Below are 21799 nucleotides of genomic sequence, written 5' to 3' on the forward strand. Positions count from 1 at the left end.
TGCCCCGCCATGTGTCGGGGCTGGCAGTCACCTCAGCCCTGCCAGGGCCCGAGCTGGGGTCCCTCAGCCACCCCCACTGTCCCAGGGCCGGTTGGTGTCAGTGGGACGGGGGCAACAGCCTGCTGGCGCTCCACTCAGGGGAAGGGGATTGCCTCAGCAAGGGCCGTGTCTGGACTTGGGTCCTGGCCCCCTCTCACATCCGTGTTGGGGGAACCTAGCTGTCCCACTGCGGGGCGGGGGGGTTCCCTGTGAGGTGCCGTTGCCTCCCAGGACTGAAAATGAAACGATCCTTTTTTCAGGGAAAAGAACGTCTGGTAGTTGTGAAGTGAGTCCACTGGAAAACCCACCAACGCGCTTCACCCCGCACAGGTGAACTAGCTCTGGTTTCTAATGCAAGAGGTGTCTAGTTTTGGTCAAATGTTCCTTAATATGTTGTTTAGCTCAAAATGCTAATGGCTTTATACAGGTAAACCCAAATGAATTTTGGAAATGACAGTAGCACTTACCTTAAAGCCTTATATTATACCATCTGATTAAAATATGTAGATCTATACTTAGTTCTAAGTTTGTTACTTAACAACATATGATGAAGGTTTATTTTAAGGCTGCTCTCAGTTTTTGAGGATTGGTAGACTTAAAAAGAAAATTGGCACATTTAGGGCAGTGCATTGTTCCCCTGTAGTTGAGTGCCCGTGCCTATGGGCACCCTTGTGCTGGCAGTGTTTCACGCTGAGGCCATACCCACCGGGTACCGCTGCTGATTGCTGAACCAGAGCACTCGTGTTGTATGAAGCTGTCACTTACAACCTGGTGATGCTTTCACAGCCATCTTCGGCCCCTTATGTGTTTTGTTTGTAATATGTACATACATCAGACAAGTTTTATTAATTGTAAAGCTAAATTATCTACAGAAAGCAATCTGAAATTTACTTAGTGGGAGTTATTGTAATGTTTCAATGTTTTTATGGTGAGCGAATGAATTTGTGCGCAGTGCCTGGTCCTACAGAGTTGCATGTACCGTGTTCTCACAGTGTGGTAAATCCTCAGGAGGTACAAATTTGTTGTAATACTACATTGAAACTCTGATAGCTTATAACTGCTAAAAGGCTGCTCAGTGAAGAGCATTACAGCTTTATTTTATTTATTGAGTATTTCCACTGAAGCAAGAATGATATTCCTGTATTGTGTGAAAATAAGCTTGTTTGTCTTTGCAGTATTGGGACTAAAAATAAGACTAAAGTATTTTGTTTAGCCTCATATGCTAGTGCAGGTTATTTGTCATTTGAATAAATAAAAGACTTGGATTTACAGCCTTTTTTTTTTGTTCAAGTACAGATACAAGGTATGCTGTGGTATATTTAGTCCCTGCTTTCTCTCAGGATCATGGTTTTGATATTTTGAGATAACGTTTTAAAGTACATTTCTGCAATGTGGCAATGGCCTAAATGTTCCATTTGTTGCTGCATCTGAAGGCTGCCTTTCTGCAGCCCCACTCACCCTGGCAAAACCTGGGCCTGTTTACAGCCACATTGAAATAAGTGTGTTTCTGTGCAAGCATGAGAATCTGCCTGTGAGGATGTAATTGCAGGATTGGGGCCCGAGACCTTCTGCTCAAATAGAGAAATCCTTGTTCAAAAGACTTCCAAAGATATGGAGCCTGTCTTGAACCTTAGATCAGGAATAGCCATGTTCAGGAAATTATTTTATTGAAATCTATAGGAATGTGCTCTTAGTGACAGTTAGGAATCTTCCTACTTAACATTTTTCTTGTTAGAAATCCTTTGAGGTTTCTAAAATTCCTAGAGTCTTAAATTGTTGTTGTTTTTTAGGCTTTGGGCTGTCTTTGTCATGTTTCCTTTAAGGTACTATCTATCAGATGAGTGAATCAGCTGAAATTAAAATTCCTGCTTAAGTTCATTTTGTGTAGGAAAACAAAAAGAAGAATCTGTTAAGTTTTGGAACAAAAAGAGTTATTTTTGCTCCTCTTAGTTATGTTTTCTGCTGTTGATTGAAACTTGTTACAAGTCTGTAAGTTCTCTAGCGATTAATATTATTAGGAATAATACTTAAATTTAATCCCACATGTACTGCATTTTATTCTGAAGCATAATCTATATTACCAGAATTGCCTAAAATATACTGCTGCTTTTCTGTTAACATACCAGACATCCTTATGCAATAATAAACTGCCTTTTTGCACAGTTGAAGTAATAAGCTTTCTAAAAAGGCAGAATGGGGACAATGTTGTTGCTTCTATCTTCCCAGGTAGATTTTAACATGTGAAAAAAAGTAGTCAAAACTATGATTCCAGGTGGTAACTGAAAATGTCTAGTAAGATCTTAACATGTTAAGTGCCTTGATCTGTTAAGAGTACTTGCATGTGTGTGCAGTACTGTGCGGGGCACTTCAGAGGTCTTCTTTAGTAAGGACTGTACTCTAGTTAATGAAAGTGTTCCCTACAGGAACTATTGTAGTTGACTTCTTCCCAGTGTTTTCTGTCTCAATTTGGATGCTTTTACTAACAAAAAGACTCTTGTTTCCAAAATTACAGCAGGCTCGGTTTGGTAGCTGAGCATAGTAGAAAACTGAGCTTTTACATGACCAGAACTAAGCCAAAGTTATGGTTAGATCACAGAACAGGGACAGAAGTTACAGCTTTGTGGTGTTGATGTCGACCACAATTAGATGTGGTCAGCTTCTCTTGATAGAACAGAGCACTTCACAGGGAGGTACTAGTTGCCTAAAGTCTCTTAGTATGAAATAGAAAAAAGGACTGTTTTTGCTTTCCCTCTAATAACACAGTTTTTACTAATACTGACTGAAAGGTTTTATTGTAAGGTAGCTTTAAATGCCTGTCTTTTTGCAATGATTTTTATGGTCTCTGTTCATCTCTGTGTGGATGAAATTCCATGTTGCCCAAACATCTTAAAATCTATGTATTTACTGTTAGTCTCAGCAAAAGGGTCAGACAGTGGCAATGGCAGGAATTGTTCTTGCTTGGACAAGTTGAGGAATCAGCAAAACTACTGTTCATCCTATTTGTGTTTGTGGAAAAGCTGAGGCTCTTGGAGATCCACGTTCTACTTCTGGCCCCAAGCTGATGGTTTTAGAAGCATGTGTAGATGATTGTACCTTGTCTGTGAGATGTCATGAAGACACTAGGCAATTTCACATGAAATCTGCGCTAGTATTAGCAAATGCAAAACAACACAGTTAAGACCTCTTCAATCGTGGCTTTTGTTTGGATGCAATGTGTGAAGCTCTGAGCTCAGTCCTCTTAATTATACATCTTTTAACCACTGACATATAATTGCCTTGCAATTTACAATGCATTTGGGGATTCCATTGCCTAAAAGGATCTTAGGTACATTGAATGACAAGTTCTGAGCATACCTGTAAGAATGTATCCAACGCACATGATTTAAAATATTCTAATGTTTTCATCACGATGTTTCCTCAAAATTACTGATTGAGTTTTAGGGCTATGATGCTTTGGGCTTTCTAATAGTGGCTAGGCCATTAACTTCTCTGTAGACTACAGATGATGTTGGGTTACGAAATGACTTAATGCTGATACCCAGTATGGTCTGGCAAAGGTTCTCCCCCAAAGTTTTCTGCTACACTGTTTCCCAGCGTCTCTGAAGGACTGTTTAACTGTTTTGGGAGAGGGTGTGTGGAGTGCAGAGCTACAGTTTCATTGTCGCGGAGCTGATGTGGGCTGCAAGGGAACTGATTGTGCCTGCTTGCCAGTACTAAAAGCAGTTGGGAGCTGGCTTCTTTCTATGCCTGACAGCAGGTACTGGTGGTTGTGCAGGTGTGTACCTGTGTGTATTTAAGTCTTTCATTTCTCTTTTTAAGGTCACTTTGCAAACCACCTTCTGTTGTCTTATGGTGGCTGCAGGACTCAGCAGGACGAGTAGCTCTGCTCTAAGTGATGATGTTACAGAGCGTGGCTTTGTGCTGTGGCCTGCCTGTCCTTGCTATGAAGCTTTGAAGCTTTGCTGGGTTGCCAAGTTTGTTGCTATTCACATGTCCAGATAGGGCTTTCACCACAGGGAGGGTTGTTTTCTTCCAGTCAACTGCTCAGGAATAAAAAATGGGAGAAAGAGAGAAATGTATGTGTTATCAAATTACAAATATTAGTGGTAACTGCGTAAGAATGTAAGAAATACCCAGCTGGGTCAGATCAGGGCTCAATCCAACCTAGTGTTCTGTCTTGGGCGGTAGGAATAAGTGATGCTATTTAGCAAGAGCATGAAAGCCGAACCACTTTTTCGTGTTTTCTTCTCTTACTCCTCCACCATCCATATTTGTTAAATTAGGCGTGCTAGCAGGTACATCACTTTATGTCCTCATTGTCTATGAACTTTTCTGTTGTCTCTTTGAATCTGATGATACTGTCTGCTTCCATAGCCTCCTGTGACAGCAAGTTCCAGCAATTCACTACTTGTGAGTAGTAAAAATGAAGACTTCTTTAATATGTTTTGAGTCAATCTCTTACTAGCTTCATCAAATACCCCTAGTTCTAATATTGTGAGATATGGAATACAACCATTCCATATTCACCTTGTCCCCTACCATGATTTTTCAAACTTCAGTCATGTCTTTGGCAATGACACACATTTTTGGGTTCTCTTCTGTTCTTTGCCGCATTGCTTCTGACTAGCTCAAAATCTTTTATTTAGAAGCAATTGTTTAAGGAAAATCTAGGTCCCTCAAGAAGCAGCCTCTGGTTTCTCATTCATTCATTTTGGCTAAAGCTAGTTTGAGCATATGAAGGTATAAATTATGTTTCTGTTGAACCTTTGTACAGCTTCAATGTAGAGTATAAATGCAAAATCCAAAACAGCTTCCAGAAAGTTTTGTGCCCTGATATTTTTGCAGTGAAGGACAGCTGCTTAAGCATTTGATTTTTCCAGGGGAAGTCCATGTTTCCGTCATCTCTTACTGAATCCTGTGGGACAAAAATAATTTCTCCCCCACCCACTATTTAGCTAAGTGTAGTTTCAGTTCTCTTCAGTTAAGCAACATGTGCATATTCCATGCTTGTGCTACTTTTTATGTAGCAGCAAAAAGCTCTCTTAAGAACTCCTGTATATTTTGTTCAAAATAAAATACTGCATCAGATTCAATCAGAATCAATAGATTTAGAAGTCTTTGTTATTTTTTTTTTTTTTTTAGATATATATATATACACGGTATGCTCTGGAAGTAAAAAGAAAAAGCTCTTTTTAGATTAAGTACAACTTCAGTCTCTGATCTGGCAGTGTATCACCATAGTGCCACCGCCTTTTGGGGAGTCTGTGTAGGAATCTACCAACAAAGATATGATTACAAGTTTGAGAGAATTGTAGGGGTTTTTTATATTACATTGGCTGCTAGGTATATTAGCTTTCTTTTTGTTCATTGCACTGTAGTTGCGCTAATTGATTCCTATCAGGATTTTTAACGTGGTTGTATTTGCATGAGCTTCTCTTAGTGTATATATAGACCCAAAAAATCATCTTCAAGCTCATTGGTTTTCCGGAGGATTGTTATCAGCATTTTTGCTTATATGTTTTAGATGGCATTGTACTTGTGCCCTGTGTCTTTCAGACAAGTGAGAAGTAAAATACTATGCCTGCCTTGACACAGTCAAGTTAAGTGCAAAAATAAGACTTAATTATGAGTTAAATCCAAAAATAAAACGGAGGGCACAAGAATAAATCCAGGATTATAGTGGCTGGGAACTGTGGACCAGTTTCTTTACAGAAGCTTAACGGAGGCATACCAGGTATGCATTTCTCGCTGTTTACTTTGGAAAGAGTTCCTCAAAATGGTTTTCTTTGGTCTGTTGCTTGATAACCTTCAGAAAAGACACGTTGGTGGCTTGTGCAAAAGAGGAGAAGGTCATTGGTCCATCAAAAACTCTGCAAAGCATTATAATAGTAGCTTAAAAGAAAGTGGTAAATAAAACAGGAAGAAATAGGGAGCAGCATGAGTCACCCTAACTGCAAGATGCACTTGTTCTTTCAAGTTTTTCATCCTGTCCAGTATGCCACCAAATACAAGCTTTGGTTAACTGTCAGGAGAAGCAAACTCCAGAGCAAAAGGCTTTCTGTCAGCTTCATTGTGTGTTTGAGATGAAATTAGTTAAGACTCATTTGATTACTTTTGCTACCATAGTAATGGAAAAGGCTGTCTCTCAAACATATGGGACCCAAACCCAGGTCACAATTCCTGTATTGGCCGTGTCACCATGGGATTTATGTTTCTCTTTCACGTTGTTGCTGGATAATACTGAAGTGTATGTCAGTATCTGCCTTAGCAAAGGTGTCTGAAAGGATTATTTTTAGTTCTCAGCATGCTAAAGAAGAGATAGTTCCCATTCTGTGTTTTTGAAGGGCACAGCCAACAATGAACTTTTTTGTCCTTAGGACTGATGTGTTGTGAGGGTCATACTGCAATGATTGGTTTCAAATATATATAGTCTGTGCCCTGTACTTTCACGTGCTTCCATGCATTGAGAGAAGTTGGGGAAGGTGATTGGAACTGGATTAGCTGTCAGTGCTTGTGTTGTGGCTATTTGGTGTAAACACAGCAGGAGGCCCCTGCCCCTGGGGGTGTGTGCTTGCATGTGTGCGTGGGAAGGGAACTATGTGTATAAAGAGGAAATATGAAATGATCTTTATTATTGTCAAATGATTAATCAGATCACTTGTGCTAGTTACCTCTTGTAGCGTGTCTCCATTCTGTATGCTGTGTATGCATATACAACTGTTTCGAGAATTTTAAGTGTGTTTTTAAATTTTTAGTAGTCTTCTGTCCTTCTGCTTCTACAGCTAGATATATGCTAATGAAAGGCCTAGTTTATGCAGTTTACTGTTAGAGGTGCGACAGGGTGTTTTGTTTTGCCCTAGTGACTTAAAGGTTATTTTCTAGATCCCCCAGTGCCATAGTGCTTGTCATTTTCTCAAGGCGCTTTTATACAGCAGGAAGTGAAGGACTGTACCTTCACAAGCAGAAACTGCATCTTTCCTGAAAGTCTGTGTAGCCTTCTTCCTCGCAATCGTGTTCTTGCCATTTCAGGCCTTGGGAACAAGTAAGTTGATAGGTCGTAATCTGTACATTGGTCATGTGCCTCTAACTTGTTACGTATTTCCTTAATATCACCTCTATGTACATTCCTTTGCTTGATATATAACACAGATGAAACTGAACTGGGTACTGAATATACCATGTTCAAAAGAGTTTATTCCAGTGCTTCAGGATGGCCTTTCTGAATAAAAGTTGCTTTTTGCAGGTTAAGCTGGCTGTAGCAGAGTAGCTGCAGAATATGTGTACTGTTAATTTTATTTGAAGCTGCTTTGGGGTGGAGGGGGTTTGGGGGATGTTTTTTTTTTTCCAGAGATGATTGCCAAAGACTCCATAGTGTTAGGAAATGGAAAAGTACCTTATGATTGCGTGCATTTGTTATTTTGTTGCACTGTAGGAGTCTATTTTAGGGAGGAAAAAAACCCAACCTCTTGCTGAAATTACATTTCAGCCCTCCTGGCACCAGTGGGAGTACTGCCTCTGACATTATTAATGCCCACATTTACCTAAAATAAGTACAGTAAGGTATGAAAAGCTCTGAAGAACCATGATGACCTCAGGAAGTGATGCTTGCAGAAGCTGTAGGTGGCTACAAGATCTGAAGACAGTTCATCAGGTGTGGTAAAAAAAAAAAAAGCTTTCTTGCACTGCCTGATGAAATTAAAATTTTTCAGAGCAAGGATAGTCATCAGCATTTTTGTAAGCAAAGGTACTTGAAGTAAAACCTCTGCAATGAAATGGGTTAATCATCATTCAACTTGATTCCTGAAAGCAAGTGATCTAATCTGATGCTTAACCTTTTCCGACTTGTAGCTCCTAATCACTTTCTGGTAGATGAGTGGAGTTTTGTTTAACAGGTTTAAGTGTGGTGGCAGTAGAATTTTTCTTTTTCCCCAATAATTTCTTTCCATGGTTTCCGAAGATCTGTGGCTACTAATTGAAAACTGTTGTGCTAGTGGATTTGGCTTATTGGATGCTAGGTGAGCTACAGGTTTAGTGACTGCATCTGTCCACTTACTTGTTAAGCAGCAATAGTGTCTATTTTATTCTGACTGACTTTGACCTTTTCGATATTTTCCTTAGACAATCTGCTTCATCTTGGTTCATCATCATTCCAGGATAGTGGTGTCCTTGGGGCTCTCTCTTAACACTGATATGGTACAGAAGATTTAAAATCAGGTATTGTTCTGGGTCCCTCTTTCCTGCCAAAATGAAACACACAATCTAGAACTGAATGCATTTTTTTTCTTATGTAATTTATCTTAATATTTTGGTTCTTTCAGCTGATGTTCACAAGGAATAGAGTCACGTGATGTATGAAGGCAAACACATACACTTCTCTGAGGTTGACAATAAGCCCTTGTGCTCATATAGCCCCAAACTGTGCAAGCAGAGGCGACTTAACGGCTACGCCTTCTGTATCAGACACGTTCTGGAGGACAAGACTGCCCCCTTCAAGCAATGTGAATATGTGGCCAAGTATAACAGCCAACGCTGCACCAACCCCATCCCCAAATCTGAGGACCGTAGGTGAGTTGTGGTTACCCATCTGCAAAGTGGGAAGTGGCTGGGACAGGCATGAGTTTTCTTTTAAGACGCCACCTGGTTTCAGGACGAAGGAGGAACTGGCATGAGTGGATTGAATTCTAGGGGTGTTCTTTTGAGGGTTCTGTTTTAAGACCAGTGAACTTTATTTTATGTTCTGTGTGAGTCAGGTACTCAGGAAGGGGGCAGTAACTTACTCCCAAGGAAGTTTACTGGAGAGTTCACTGTTTTTCTCAAATACACTATAAACTGTGGATAAAACCTGCTACATGATACCTGCTGTTCTAATTAATTTGCTTTGTCACTCACAGTACAGGGTCTTAAAAAAGCCTGCTTGTTCGGCCAGCTGTGCCAAAAGCACGCTGCCATCTACTTTTTCAGGACAAACAGTAGCAAATGCATACCTTCTGGGCTGAGGGAGCAGTAACACATAGGGATGGATCCAGAATTACAATTCAGTGTTTGTGATTTGGTACTGATCTGTAGTGTTGTATTACTGGAATAAAATAAATATTACTTGATAACAGATGAGCGAGCTGGGAAAGCGCTGTCTGCTCCCTTTCTGCTTTGCTTCCCTCTCCCCCCTCCCTGCCCAAATGAAGATGCCCAAGGTCCCCAGGTATTAAATGCCTTGCAAGAGATAGTGCTTGAAGTTTTTAGAGAGCTGGGAGTTCAAACCAGATTTCACGAATTGCAGCCCATACTGTAACCACAAGGACATTCTTCCTTGCTCTTTGAGATTTCCTGAACACCAGTCTCATTCGTGTTGCCTGGGTTGAAATAGCAGAATTTGTCTAATCTTGGCTACTAGATATATATGACTTGAATTCTTCGGAGTCATTGTTGCAGGTTTTGCCAGTAACATAGTTTTAAAGTAATGTGTGTGTTAACTATCTGAGGCTTGTTCTGTTAGAAACATTTTTTTTAACCTAAAATATAAACAAAATATGCCAAAAAAGAATCAAACGACTATTCACTGACCTTTCACATTATTAGCTGCCATTCACTAACCTTTCACATTATTAGCAGTGTTCCCACTGTGCCCTACATATAACTTCCTTCTCAGCTCACAGCTCCCTCTCTTGTCTGAAACAACAGTTGGACTGTGCTCTAAATTAACTTGCACTTCACCTGCCATTTCAGTTGAGGAGACTGATGAAGTGAGGAAAAAAACATGAATGTTTGTCAAAAGCTGTAGGGCAAATGCTCAAATGGCACAAGATGAGTAACTTCAAGCTGTAATTTGACAGTCAGTGACTGTTTCTTTGCTACTGTACAATTGAGGCTCTTTGGAAATAAGCTCGCAGAAATGATCATGGAAGTTGTTAGTGCAAATGGTATGCTGTAATTTCAGATGCAAGAGCTGACTGAGCCAGAGTTGCTGTTTACCAGGGGTCATACTTAAAAACAATTGAAATAATAGTACTTAATGACACTTTTTTAGGTCTCATATGTTCCCATGGAATTTGAGATTTTTCTTTACACCTTGAATTGAGTTCACACTTTGTTCTTTTTGATTTTTCTCAAGTTAAAGTGAAGTGTGGTCATGACATCTGGTGTATGTTATATTAGAATAATTCAATTGCATGTCGAGTGTCACATTACAGTACTTGAAGAGGACAGCAGGTGTCTGAAGGAGAAAATAAACTTTTAATTTCAAATGAGAGGATGTGATAGTTTGAAAGAATATTTTAAAAGACTCGTCCTCAGGGCAGAGTTTAATTTTAACAATAAAATTTAATGAATGCTAGTGATAAGACTGTGCCTGCTCTAAACTTTTTTTTTTTTTGGCAGGCAAACCTGTATCTGTTTCTTAGGAGACTTTTTTCACACTCTTTTCGATATAAAGATGTTTGCTATGTCTGAGTTCTTCACTCGTAGCTTTTAATTTTCTGAGTACAAAATTGCTGTCAGATGGTCATTTTGTCACAGTTTTAGACATGTAACTGTACATGATCAGAAGCAGGCTGTATGATGTTCTGACAGCTATCTTCTTATATACTTTTAAAGATAAAATGCCTTAACAGGATGCATGCATTATATGCCAAAAGCTTCATAGTCTGTCCACAGATAATTAAAAAAAATTATCACTTGACCCCAGACAAATGAGATGCTACCAGCCACAAAGATGTTTAATATGCTGCCATATTATTAGATTTCTTATTAACCATTAGCACTCTACAAATTAAATCTATTAATAGTGCATGACTTCATTGCCTTATTTGAAGCCTAGTTTCTCTACTCACTATCTTGTTTTTTTAAAGAATATATACGGGATGATACAGACATGGGTTCTGTATTTGCATTTCCTCTAAACACGTTTCCTAATTCTTTCTTATCCAAATACACACATATATAATGAAGTTCAGCTTTTTAATTGTAGGATTATTACAATTTAGCTCAGTTAAACACCATTTTATCTCTAATTCTCCTCTTTCAAGAGAATCTTTAAATATTTTGTTAATATGCAAGATGCTTCCCAGTTTATTTGGGTCTTCCTTTAAGTAATTGTCAGAACTTGGTACCAGTCTGGGGTGTACTGGGAAGCAGAATGCAGTTGTAGGTGGAAAACCTCTCAGTCTGGATTCTTGCCCTCCCAGTGATGTGGGAAACTGTCCGGCTGAAGCCTTCAGAGCCCATCAACTTTTGTGTGCTTCACATGATAGTTTTAATGGATATCAACCCACTGCTCTTACCATATGTGCTGACTGCACTTTACCTCACCTGCACAGAATAAGTGCCTTTGGCACTGAGTAAGGAAGGGGGAAAAAAATATGTTAGATAACGCAATGTGATACTGGCAGCTGAGAATAACTCGCGGGCAGGTTATAGAAATGACAAATTGTGCCACTAAGACAGGCACATCAGAATTGGCTCTTGTAGGGCCAGCTTGACCCTAACAGGTTTCATGCTCAGAGCCATGTGAAAGGGACTGTGCTATTTGCAAGTGCGATTCCAGTCTTCCCAGTAATCTGTCTTCCATGGAGCATGAGCTACTAATGTCTTCCCTGGCATTGCATCTGATCCAAAGAGTTTATTGTCTTAGCTCAGCTGGTTATAGACTGGTTCCAACATAGTTGGTTAATGTCTGCACCAGGCTCTGCAGCACCACATAAAGTCAGAGCCAGTTTGGGCCAGGGCCAACCAAAAAGCCAACTTGGAACCTGAAGGACAGGGAAGTGGGTGTGTGTGCCCATCTGGCTCCACATGGGACAAGCCAGAGCCTGTGAAGGCCAAGGTTGAGTTGGTGCTAATAAATTATGCCTAGCCAAAACTGCCTGTTTGCAGGCTCTAAGTGTTCTTCCCAGCTTCTTCTTGCTCCTTTTAGTCCAGCAGACAAGGTGTATCAGCCTCGGTTGCGCTAGAGAGTTGATAGACGGAGCCTAAAACAGAGCCAAGTCAATGTGTACTAAAGTCTGCAAGTGCACGTGATCTGTATTTTCATTATGTTGTCATCAGGCATCTTTGGGCTTGTGTCTAGAGGTGATGCCATATAAGATATTGTTGGCTTTCAGTGATGCAGTACGGTCAGTTGTAATAGCCAAAGCTTTATCCTCTGCCACATAAAAATGATGCTGTTAGAGTTAAATTAACAAGCAACACCCTTAATAGCCTAAAACTCAGAGAATGTTAGCGAGCTAATTACCTTTTCATAGGTTTGTTCACATTTTTTATGCCTTGCTTTCTTTTTGGTTTTCACAATGAAAACAGACTAGGCAGTTTTACCTCCTCACTCCTACACAAGCACAGGATGGCAATATTTAAGTTCTGAACAATATAAAACAAACATTCACACTTAGCAAAACTCTTTTTTATTGGAATAAGAGGGGAAAAAAATCCATTGTGTTTGTTTTGTCTGTTGTTTATTGTTTTTTCTTCTGTCATACTAAAAGTGCTGTTCTAACTGATCCCATCAGTCTTGTTCAAACAAAATATTTAAAAAGTGCTTAATTTTAATTATGGGAATAGTGCTGTTGACTTAAATGGAAGCTTTATTGAGCCCTAATTATATAATTTTATTTTTAGAAGTGCATCTCTCAGTATGAATGTACAGTATTTCAGTGTATTCTAATAAGGACTCCACACGTTGCTGGCTTACAGCTTGCCTCATTTAGATTTATTTATTACTTACAACTTAATGTAATGAAGAAAGTATTTAGACAATAATAAGCAGCAGTCCTTTCCAGCCTTTTCTGATTTGTGAATCCTTATGGGTGTGGATCGCTTGAGAAACTACATGTATGGAGATCGTTTAGGAGTATACATGAACTTGCTTTTTCTTTTTTCCCTTTTATGGACCCTTTGGAAGCAGTTCACACATTGCTTCTTTAGGGGTGGAACAGCAAGTTGAAAGTCACTAAACTGAAGTGTTAAACCTTTTTGAGGGGTTTGGTTTGGGCTTTTCTGTTATTTTCTCTCCATGAAGACCAGGAGTAATTTAATTTTAACCTACTTGTTTGACAAAGCTTACTTTTCTCAGATCCAAAATGGTCAGATTTTATATCTTCACGGTATATTTCCTTAGCTTGTCCTTATTGTTCATTAATACCTTGATGTAGACATCACTTTTTTCTCATATCTTTGTTTTCATCTGTAAGCTGCAGGTTATAGAGGGGATCCTGCAAGGGCAGAAGTCTTATTGCTGGTGGCTTTCTACCGAGGCAGGAGGGCCTGCCTGTGTGAAACAGGAAAAGGATCAGATCATGGTTCCTACATTTCTGTCACCTGCTTATTTTAATCAGACAGAAATTAATTGTTTACCTCTTAGTTTGTTGTCTGTGGCCATAAATTGTAACTCTTCCCCTTTTAATTTTTGTTACAAACTTTCAAAGACTTTTTTTCCTTTTTTGTCTTTTTTTTTTTGTTTAATAACGTGACTATAAAAGCTTTTTTTATATTAGAAGAGCTTAAAATCTATATTTGTGGATTGTATGTGTACGTATTACTGGCATTGTGTAAACATTTTCTAGCAGCATAGAATTTCTTTTAAACTAGATTTTTGTTTGAAGAACATGCAGCTGATCCTCTGGCTACAAAATTAATCATGTTAAACTACTAAAACAGAACTTAAATATTTATGCTACTTGTTTATTAAGTGCAACTAGTGACCCTTCTCAGCAGGTATCTCTAGTGAGGTTGTCCATATAAGAAACTGCTCTCTACTACAGTGGAATTCATAATAATAATGTGTGTGTTGATGAAAATGTTAACTACTTCCAGTGAAAGAACAGCCAAATGAAAGGAAGTAGTCTTCAATATACTTTTTCTTGGGAACTTTTGAAATGATCAGAGTTAATGGTTTGAGTTCTTACTGTTTTTTTGTATCGGACAGTCCATCTGTTTTGTTTTCTTTGTTTTGTGAGTATTTACCGTATTATTAGAGAGTAAATATTTTGAATGGTTGTGTGTGAATCTCCTATGAATAGTGAATGAAGACTTTTACATCTTAAAATTACGAATTGTCACTTGTGTAAGTTTTTGTTTTCTGTTACAGGTTGGGAACACCAGTTATCTGTTGTATTAGAAGCAGTTGTGTACACTTGTTACAAAACCTCTTGTGTTTCGATATAAATTTGCATGAGATGGGTGTGTGTGGATTTCCCTTTAGTGATGTCCACTTTTTTCAGATTTTACTAAGAAGAGTTCCATTAATAACTGACTGCTTTTACTTTTCAAAGGTACTGCAACAGCCACCTGCAGGTACTTGGCTTTATACCGAAAAAGGAGAGGAAGAAAAAGAATGATCCCATAGAGGAGGTAAAGGTCAGGCATCAGATGGATGCTATGGCCTTCAGTCTGACAGTGCCCACCCTGGCCTTGAAGATGCCCAATGGACTGGATGGGATGTCCCTCTCCCCTCCAGGGGCTAGGCTTCCTCTCCACTACCTGGAAGCAGAATTAGAAGACCCCTTTGCTTTCAACGAGGAGGATGATGACCTAAAGAAAGGGGCAACAGTGAGGAAAAAGTTGCAGAGCAAGTTGGCTCAAAACCGGCAGCGCCAGAGAGAGACAGAGATTTTAAAAGTTCGCCAAGAGCACTTTAGCCCCCTTCCTGCACCTTTGCAGCAGCAGCCTCTGCAGCAGCAGCACTCCCATCTGCCACCTTCATCAGCTTCGTTAAAGCCGACAGGGCTACCGCAGGGCGTAGTCTGCAAGTCACCTCAACCTCCGAACACCAGCCTACCAATGCAGGGAGTGGCACCCACCACACACACTATAGCACAAGCCCGGCAGTTGTCTAACAAGAGACCTCTGCCTCTCCTGCCACCCGCTAGGGCTCCTGTCACGGACCCTCCAAGGACTGATCGGGTCCTCATGAAAGCCACAGCCTTCTCTCCGCACTCGTCCTGCATGAGCCGGCTACAGAGACTGGTGAAACTGTGCACTCGAAAACAGCAGCTGGACACTGATCTGTTTCCACATTTAGGTGGGTAGATAATGGGTACACTGCCTGCTTATTTTTTAACCTGAAACCAAAAGACAAAAGGGAAGGTCTTCCTAGTTCTGTCCTGCATTCATGTGTGGTTCTTACAAAATAACCCCGAAATAGATAATCCCTTGGTATTTTCTTCAGCCCTGTTCTCTATGAAGGGAGTGCCTGGACCCATCGCATATGGTTTATGACATTTTGGTTGTTTATTCTTCTTAATGTTCTGTTAGCCATTTGAGAAATCAAACTGAGATGTAGAAAGCATTGCTTGGATGATACAGACATCGTACAGAAGGTTTGCAACATGAGTAGTAAAGGTGGCACAGCTGTACCTACATCAGTGGACAAGGTTAGATTGAATGTTAAATATCTGACAAGTGTACATTACAAAATGAGTGCAAGTAGAAGTTTGGAGATTTGGCCCATTGTTCTGTGCAGATCCAAATTTCCAGTTGACTTGACTGGGAAAATTGGAACATAAGAGAATTTTTATTGACTGGGCCTGTTCTGGGCACATACAGAATGAGGATGAACAAAAGCAAAAGATTATTGCAGGAGGACAGCACCGTTACAGCAGGTAATTGGAGGGGTGGAGTCTTGTCTGCATACCAGTGCAGGAATAGTCTCCTCGTTACTTATTATGTAGAAACTCGAATAATCAATTGCTGCTTGTGAAAATGTAAGCAAATATAACTAACTTGCTGCTATGGCGGTAGTACTCTATAAAGCTTTAAAAAGGCATCTGACTTTGTGGCTTATTTGTCTGATTATGAATACAGATTATGACCTAGGTACACCTATCTTTCCTTGTTATCTCCCTCACTCCTCCAAAGTTACCTTACTTTTCTGCTTAGTTTTAGGTTTTACTTCTCTAACAAATAAAATACTGACAGGGAAAAGGGAAACATGAGTCACTGTGATATTAGAGTAGGAATGTTATTATGATATCTTAAAAAAAAAAAAGACTTCAAATAAATCTGGATGTTCTTCATGTAACATCTTATTTAATTGCAAACATCTGTAATTTTTGCTATTTCAATTAACCTTTTTTTAATTTGCTGTTAAGATCTGCCCTTTGGCACTCATGGGATAGCTTGACTATTTGTTCAGAAGATAATTAGCATCCCATAGCATGTCTCCAAAGGACACTGTTCTTCAGAAAACTGCTTTGATGGTCCTACATATACGCAGGTCTTTTGAGCAATGGCAACTCCAGAGGCACTTCTGAGGGTCATAGACCCCAATAGCTTGGAAAGTGACCTGCGTTTTGAAAGACTGTAGAAAGATCACTTTCTGTGTTTAATGTTTTACATTCTCAAGTGGTGTTTGCACTGAAGAGAATATATTTTTCTAAAAAAGAGGCATAATAGAAAAACTAATTAGACTCATAAATGTACAGTTATGCAGATGCATAATTGTATGTGTGTGCAATTAGAACATTTTATATTTAGCAAAGTAATGGCATTCACATATTGATTATGTGAGAGTGGAAAATACGTTTGTTATTTCTTTGTAATATGCCTTAATATTAAAGACTAGTTATGCCAGTTCAGAGAATTTCAGGATTTCTGTTTTATGATAGAGAAGCACTAGAGATGACTGCACAGAATCTTTAAAAAGTTGTAGCCAGTTTTATGTGTACCTACATCAGAGCCATGTAATTGGATATTAATGTAACTGGAGTCTTCAGTGTGAGTATCGCTGAATCTGGATTAGATTCTATTCCTTCGTTTCTACAGTGCCCATTAGAAACAAAACAACGCAACCTCTGATTTTATTTTTAAACTTTGCCTAAGAAATTTGTTACATGGTATCAACTGTGGATATCTTTATCCCATGATTAAGTTGGTTTTTCATCCCTTTATGGAAGGGGCAAGAGTAAAAAAACATTTAAGTTGAAAGTATAATTCTGGCATTTTAGCAAATATCTTAAGATATCTTAATTTAGTTCAAATGCGTATCTTAAAAATAGGAACCAAGCGTAGAATTTTCAGGATGCTGAAGCTCCTGAAAAATAGGGTTTCTGATATTTCTGATTTGTGTTAAAGTGTTGCTTCTAAATGATGAAGGTGCTCCTGATGATTGTATTCCGTGAGTGTGTCTCTGACTCTGAAAGTAGGTGATTAATTACTGATGCATTTCCCAAATTCAAAGTGTCTGACTTCAGAATAATCTCAGATATAGTAGTTTAGTTTATTTTTAGCAGAAATAAAGTGTTCCTTAAGTCTATCCCAACTGCTGCCTCATTTTCAAGGAGCACACAAGAAAGTGAAAAAGTAAGAATGGCAGCTTGTAAATGCAGCTAAGGGATTTTATCGCACCTGCTGCAAGGAACTGGCAAGAATACCACTGGATATGAGAGAGACAGTAGGGAAAACTGCAAAAGATAAAACTCCAGATAAAATGTTCCACCTGAGAACTTACGGGACTGTTTCTGGCTGTCCTGTTCAACAGTTGTGTTTAACTCCACTAACTGAGGCTGCTGGTGCACACAACAAGTTGATCCTACTGCATCATCATTAAGCGAAAGAATGCTGCTTAGTAAAAGTCCAGGAGTATGTGCATCTCTCTCTTTTCATGCTAATGTATGCATTTGGCAGGCAATTACAGAGAATGAGCAGAGGAACATCCTGTGTAGCTGTGTATTATCTCTGTCCCTGCTGCTCTCTCTTATGGTTTTCCTATTCTCCCTGTGGTTTGGCACAGAGCAGGGGTCAGAATATAAACAGAAATGAAAGGGGCCTATTTAGATTCTGTAGTATTAAAAATTGCCAGGCAGTCAGTTTTTTGTGGCAGGGACTTATCTCTTACCTTTTCTCTAAAGATTCCATGTACTTGGTATGAAAGCTTGCAATATTTTTCTGTGGGTAAGAAAGCTGTTGATTTTTTTTCCACTGCTTATGAATAAAGAAGCCAATGAGGATTTGAAAAGGAAAACTCAAATTTGACAAAAATCGGTGCAATCTATTTGCACACTGTAATGGAGCTGTTACTGTAACTTTTCCTGTGTAATTGAGAATGTTATATTATTTAATCAAACGTAATTATGCTCATGACTATACTACACATTCAGCTGTTGTGCCATGGCTTGCTCAGAGACTTATATGAGGTGGATACACTTTTCATCCAGCTTTCGTATTTTCAATTCCCTTAGGGCTGGATTGGTCTGAAGACAGTGGAGAGGAGTTGGAGGATTCAGAGCAAACCTCCCCTTACCAGGTTGCGTGGTCTATCCGAGAAACCCTCGGCTATGAGAGACATGAGTGAGTATGATTCTTTAGTATTCATGCTGGCCTTGATGGAATAAATCATGTAAATGTGAGCTTCACTTCAAGTGGAGTCTGTGGAACCTAAGCACTTGTTCAAGTGCTTTGCTGAAACAAAGGATTGTTTAAACTCATTTGTTTGTAAGAGCTATGAAACAGCTTGCTGCCTTCTGTCCCAGTTTCCACCTAACTTAGAGACCTTGTGCAGTCTGCTATCAGAAGGATGCATCAGGAAAGAACTTAAGATTATTTGCCTAAATTTAATTGAGTTTAATGAGATTTATTCATGAACTTGTGTGCCTTGCTGAGTAGAGTTCTTTCCTGAATTTGAACCAAATGAAGGGAGTTGCTACTGGTTTCTTGTCTGTCCTACTATCTGTGAATAACTTCGTTTGTAAACTTGCTACATTTTACTCATTAATCCTTATGGCAATTGTGCAGGATGTTGTTTTAATGTGGTTTTTTTTAAGGGCATGGCATTTCTTTTCATAATTAAGTGTTGAATAAACCTCTGTCAAATAGTTGGGAGCACTGAATGGAAGTGACGTGATTGAAGGGATAAGCGGAGCAGGTTTTAGCTGCTGGTGCAGAAAGGCTTGCAGCAGGTTATGATAATGTATGTCTATTAATAAAATGTTAAGGTGCAAAGTTAAAGCAAAGCATCCCAGACATGCTGTTGTAATAAAACTGAAGCATGTTGATAACAAAAGGAAACTCGGGTCTCAATAAAGTTTGATTGTAGCTTCTGTATTGTGATTCTCTTTCACTATGCAACTGGACTTTCTGGTACTACAGCTCTCTCCCATTTGTATAATTTTTAAATACCACAGTTAGAGTAATCATGTTAATGGAATGTTATTTTGTTGTTGCGTGGAAATTCTGAAACTTCCTAGAACTTCTTACCATCTCTAAAGATTGTCATAGAATCATTTAGATGTCATAGAATCAATTTTTTAGGGCATCAGTTGTCAGAGAGATAGCGAGCTTTCACAAACATTAGTTTTAACTTAAAAGGCAACTTCTAAATAAACTGTTCTGTGAAAACATGAACAGACTCAGAGTTTTAAATCATACATAATTTTCAAAGGAGATATATCTATTAAATAAATTCCATGACACTCTTCTGTCTTTGACATTTGATCTGGTTCTTCGATAGATCCCTGGGTTTTTTTGTCAACTTATAAAGGTCATCTCTGTGTGTTTTGTCTTCTATTTGTCTTAACTTCCTTTGGATTCTTCCTACTCTTTTCACATACTGAGAGAAAATAATACCTTGTCTTGATATTTTCTGTTCCATTCTAGCATTGTATGCACTTCAATTAAACACTGTCTTAACTAATCACGACAGATAAATTTTTGTATGGTACTGACTGCTTTTGTACTTCCATCACCCTGCCCAGTGTTAGCTCTTCAACAACTTTTCTGATTTTGTTTATGTATAAACATTAATACATTCACTTGATGTCAGCCTTCTAAAAGTTTTAATTCCTATTCCGCAAGCTTCCGTAGAAGTTTTTGTTACCTGAAATGTTTCACTTTGACACTGTTGCTATGTGGTCTGACTGCTGCTAAAGATTAATTAGTTCAGACTATGGTCTTGGGTGATTTGATTTGTCAAAATGACTCTGTCTTGCTAATCTGGTGGTGCAGACTGGTGGCTCCTAACCTAGTCAGCCAATGATTTGTTATGGCTCTGAATTTTGGAGGCTAATTTTACCAGAAAACCAATGGAGATTGTTTCCCAAAACCATTAGATGCTGAAATCACTTACCTAAACCTATGGAAATGTATTTACTGTTTTTCATAGTAAAATTAAAGCTATTTTTTTCTCTGCTCATTTGTATCTGAGCTTGCAGTCCCTGTGTGAAAGGGATAACTCTCCAGCAGCTAACTCCATTCTGTCCTTTTCCATTGGACTCTGTGGAAGACGGCGGGAGGGATGCTTCTCAGAACAGATTAGTAAAAGAAAGTGATTAGTTAATTTCTGCATTACTGGACAGCTTGTTCTCACCATTTGTGGTTGTGTGATTGTGGGGGGAATCCTCTAACTTTCTGTTGAACTTCTTGTGTGATACTCTAGCTGCTCTCCAACTTCAAAAATTTACCAGATTGGTTTAAAATTAATGTCTTAACAGTAATACATTTTTGCATTTACTTGCATTCTGGCCTTTTAATCTGTAAAATTTGTATTGTTGCAGTCATCTGTGGAAACACAGGCCAAATGTTTGCTTTTATTATTCTGTCCTTTAATTTTGAAAAATCGGGTTCCTGTGGTTGCAGGATTCCTGGGTGCAGCGCTTCGAGGCGAATAGTAGTGCAGGAGTTGGCAGCGGGCACAGTGCAGGCAGGGCGGCTGGCAGGGACGGCCGCTGGAGTGGGAGGAATTCCTTGTGGGAGCAGCGATATGGGCGGAAAGCAGGGGCTGTTCCCTGCCGCACATTAGTGAAGCGTCCCCCCAGATGATTCAATTACTGGGTCTTATAGCTTAGAAAGTACTGGAAAACAAATGACTTTAAAACAAAGTAGTTTTTCACTTCCTGCAGTGAAATATAGATAAGTGACTGTTTCAAGTAGCGAGTTTGAAAAGGGAATGTGAGGATTAGAGTCCCTTCTCATAGCAGCTCACTCAAAGGAGCAAATACCAACACTGTATTGTCAAAGCTGGATTTAATAACTCCAAATAACTAGAAGATCTAAAAGGAAGAAGGGAAGGTTCTTCAAATCCTTACAGAGGGTTTTGAAGTACAGTTGCTGGTGTGTCTCGGAGTAGAGAGCATGTTCTCCTGGTTCCCTGATGGTGCCTTCTGCTCTTCCTTTCTGCAGCTTTTTGCCGCCTTTGTTTTGTTCATGAACACTCAGCAATAGTTCCCCTGATGTTTACAGATGACAATCTAAAAGGGAAGGGTTGGGAAGAAGCATTTTGGATTATCAAATGGTTAGCGTGCACTTTCAGAAATCTTTTAAAAAATGAAATGCTACATTTTAAGTTGAACTTCAGAAGTTATATATGCAGCTTAAGAGAATAAACTAAATAGAAGTTGGTAAACTTGTTTATGAAAGGACAACAATAAAAGTACCTTTCAATTTGAGTACTTGCCTAGTGAAAAAAAATAAGGTGGTGGTGTGATATTTTTAGATTTCTTTGAACATATAAATATGTTTTGGTTAATCTTACTGGCCTCGAAACAAAATTCTGAATAGGCTTTCAGAAATTGCCTCAAAATAAGCCCTTGTCCACTGCAGGCATGATTTCTTTTTACGTCTTGCGTGTATGTCTTTATCTTCTTTTTTTAAATGATCTCATAAACTACAGTTCAAAATATTTTAATATGCCATGACTTTGTTCTGTCTATTTCAATGGGAGGGAAGTAAAAAGTCTCAAACATTTGCATTTTAAAACACTATTTAAAAACTCTCTTTCCATCTAAAAGAAATGCTTTTTTCTCCCTGCTAAATAATATTCCTGTCTTGTCTTAAAGTTAAT

The 21799-nt window shown here is 39.0% G+C and overlaps 1 protein-coding gene across 1 annotated transcript in view; it reads left to right on the plus strand.

Annotated features, from left to right (window-relative positions):
* Positions 1 to 21799, plus strand: part of INO80D (INO80 complex subunit D) — a 45635-nt gene that overhangs the window by 2140 nt on the left and 21696 nt on the right. The window contains exons 2-6 of the mRNA XM_009890208.1: positions 300 to 369; positions 8158 to 8253; positions 8358 to 8604; positions 14298 to 15046; positions 18204 to 18312. Coding sequence (XP_009888510.1) covers positions 8387 to 8604; positions 14298 to 15046; positions 18204 to 18312 — 1076 coding nt within the window. The 5' untranslated portion in view covers positions 300 to 369; positions 8158 to 8253; positions 8358 to 8386. The remainder of the gene's footprint in view (positions 1 to 299; positions 370 to 8157; positions 8254 to 8357; positions 8605 to 14297; positions 15047 to 18203; positions 18313 to 21799) is intronic.

Source organism: Charadrius vociferus, unplaced genomic scaffold (genome assembly GCF_000708025.1).
Source record: "Charadrius vociferus isolate BGI_N301 unplaced genomic scaffold, ASM70802v2 scaffold147, whole genome shotgun sequence".
Taxonomy (NCBI): Eukaryota; Metazoa; Chordata; class Aves; order Charadriiformes; family Charadriidae; genus Charadrius; species Charadrius vociferus.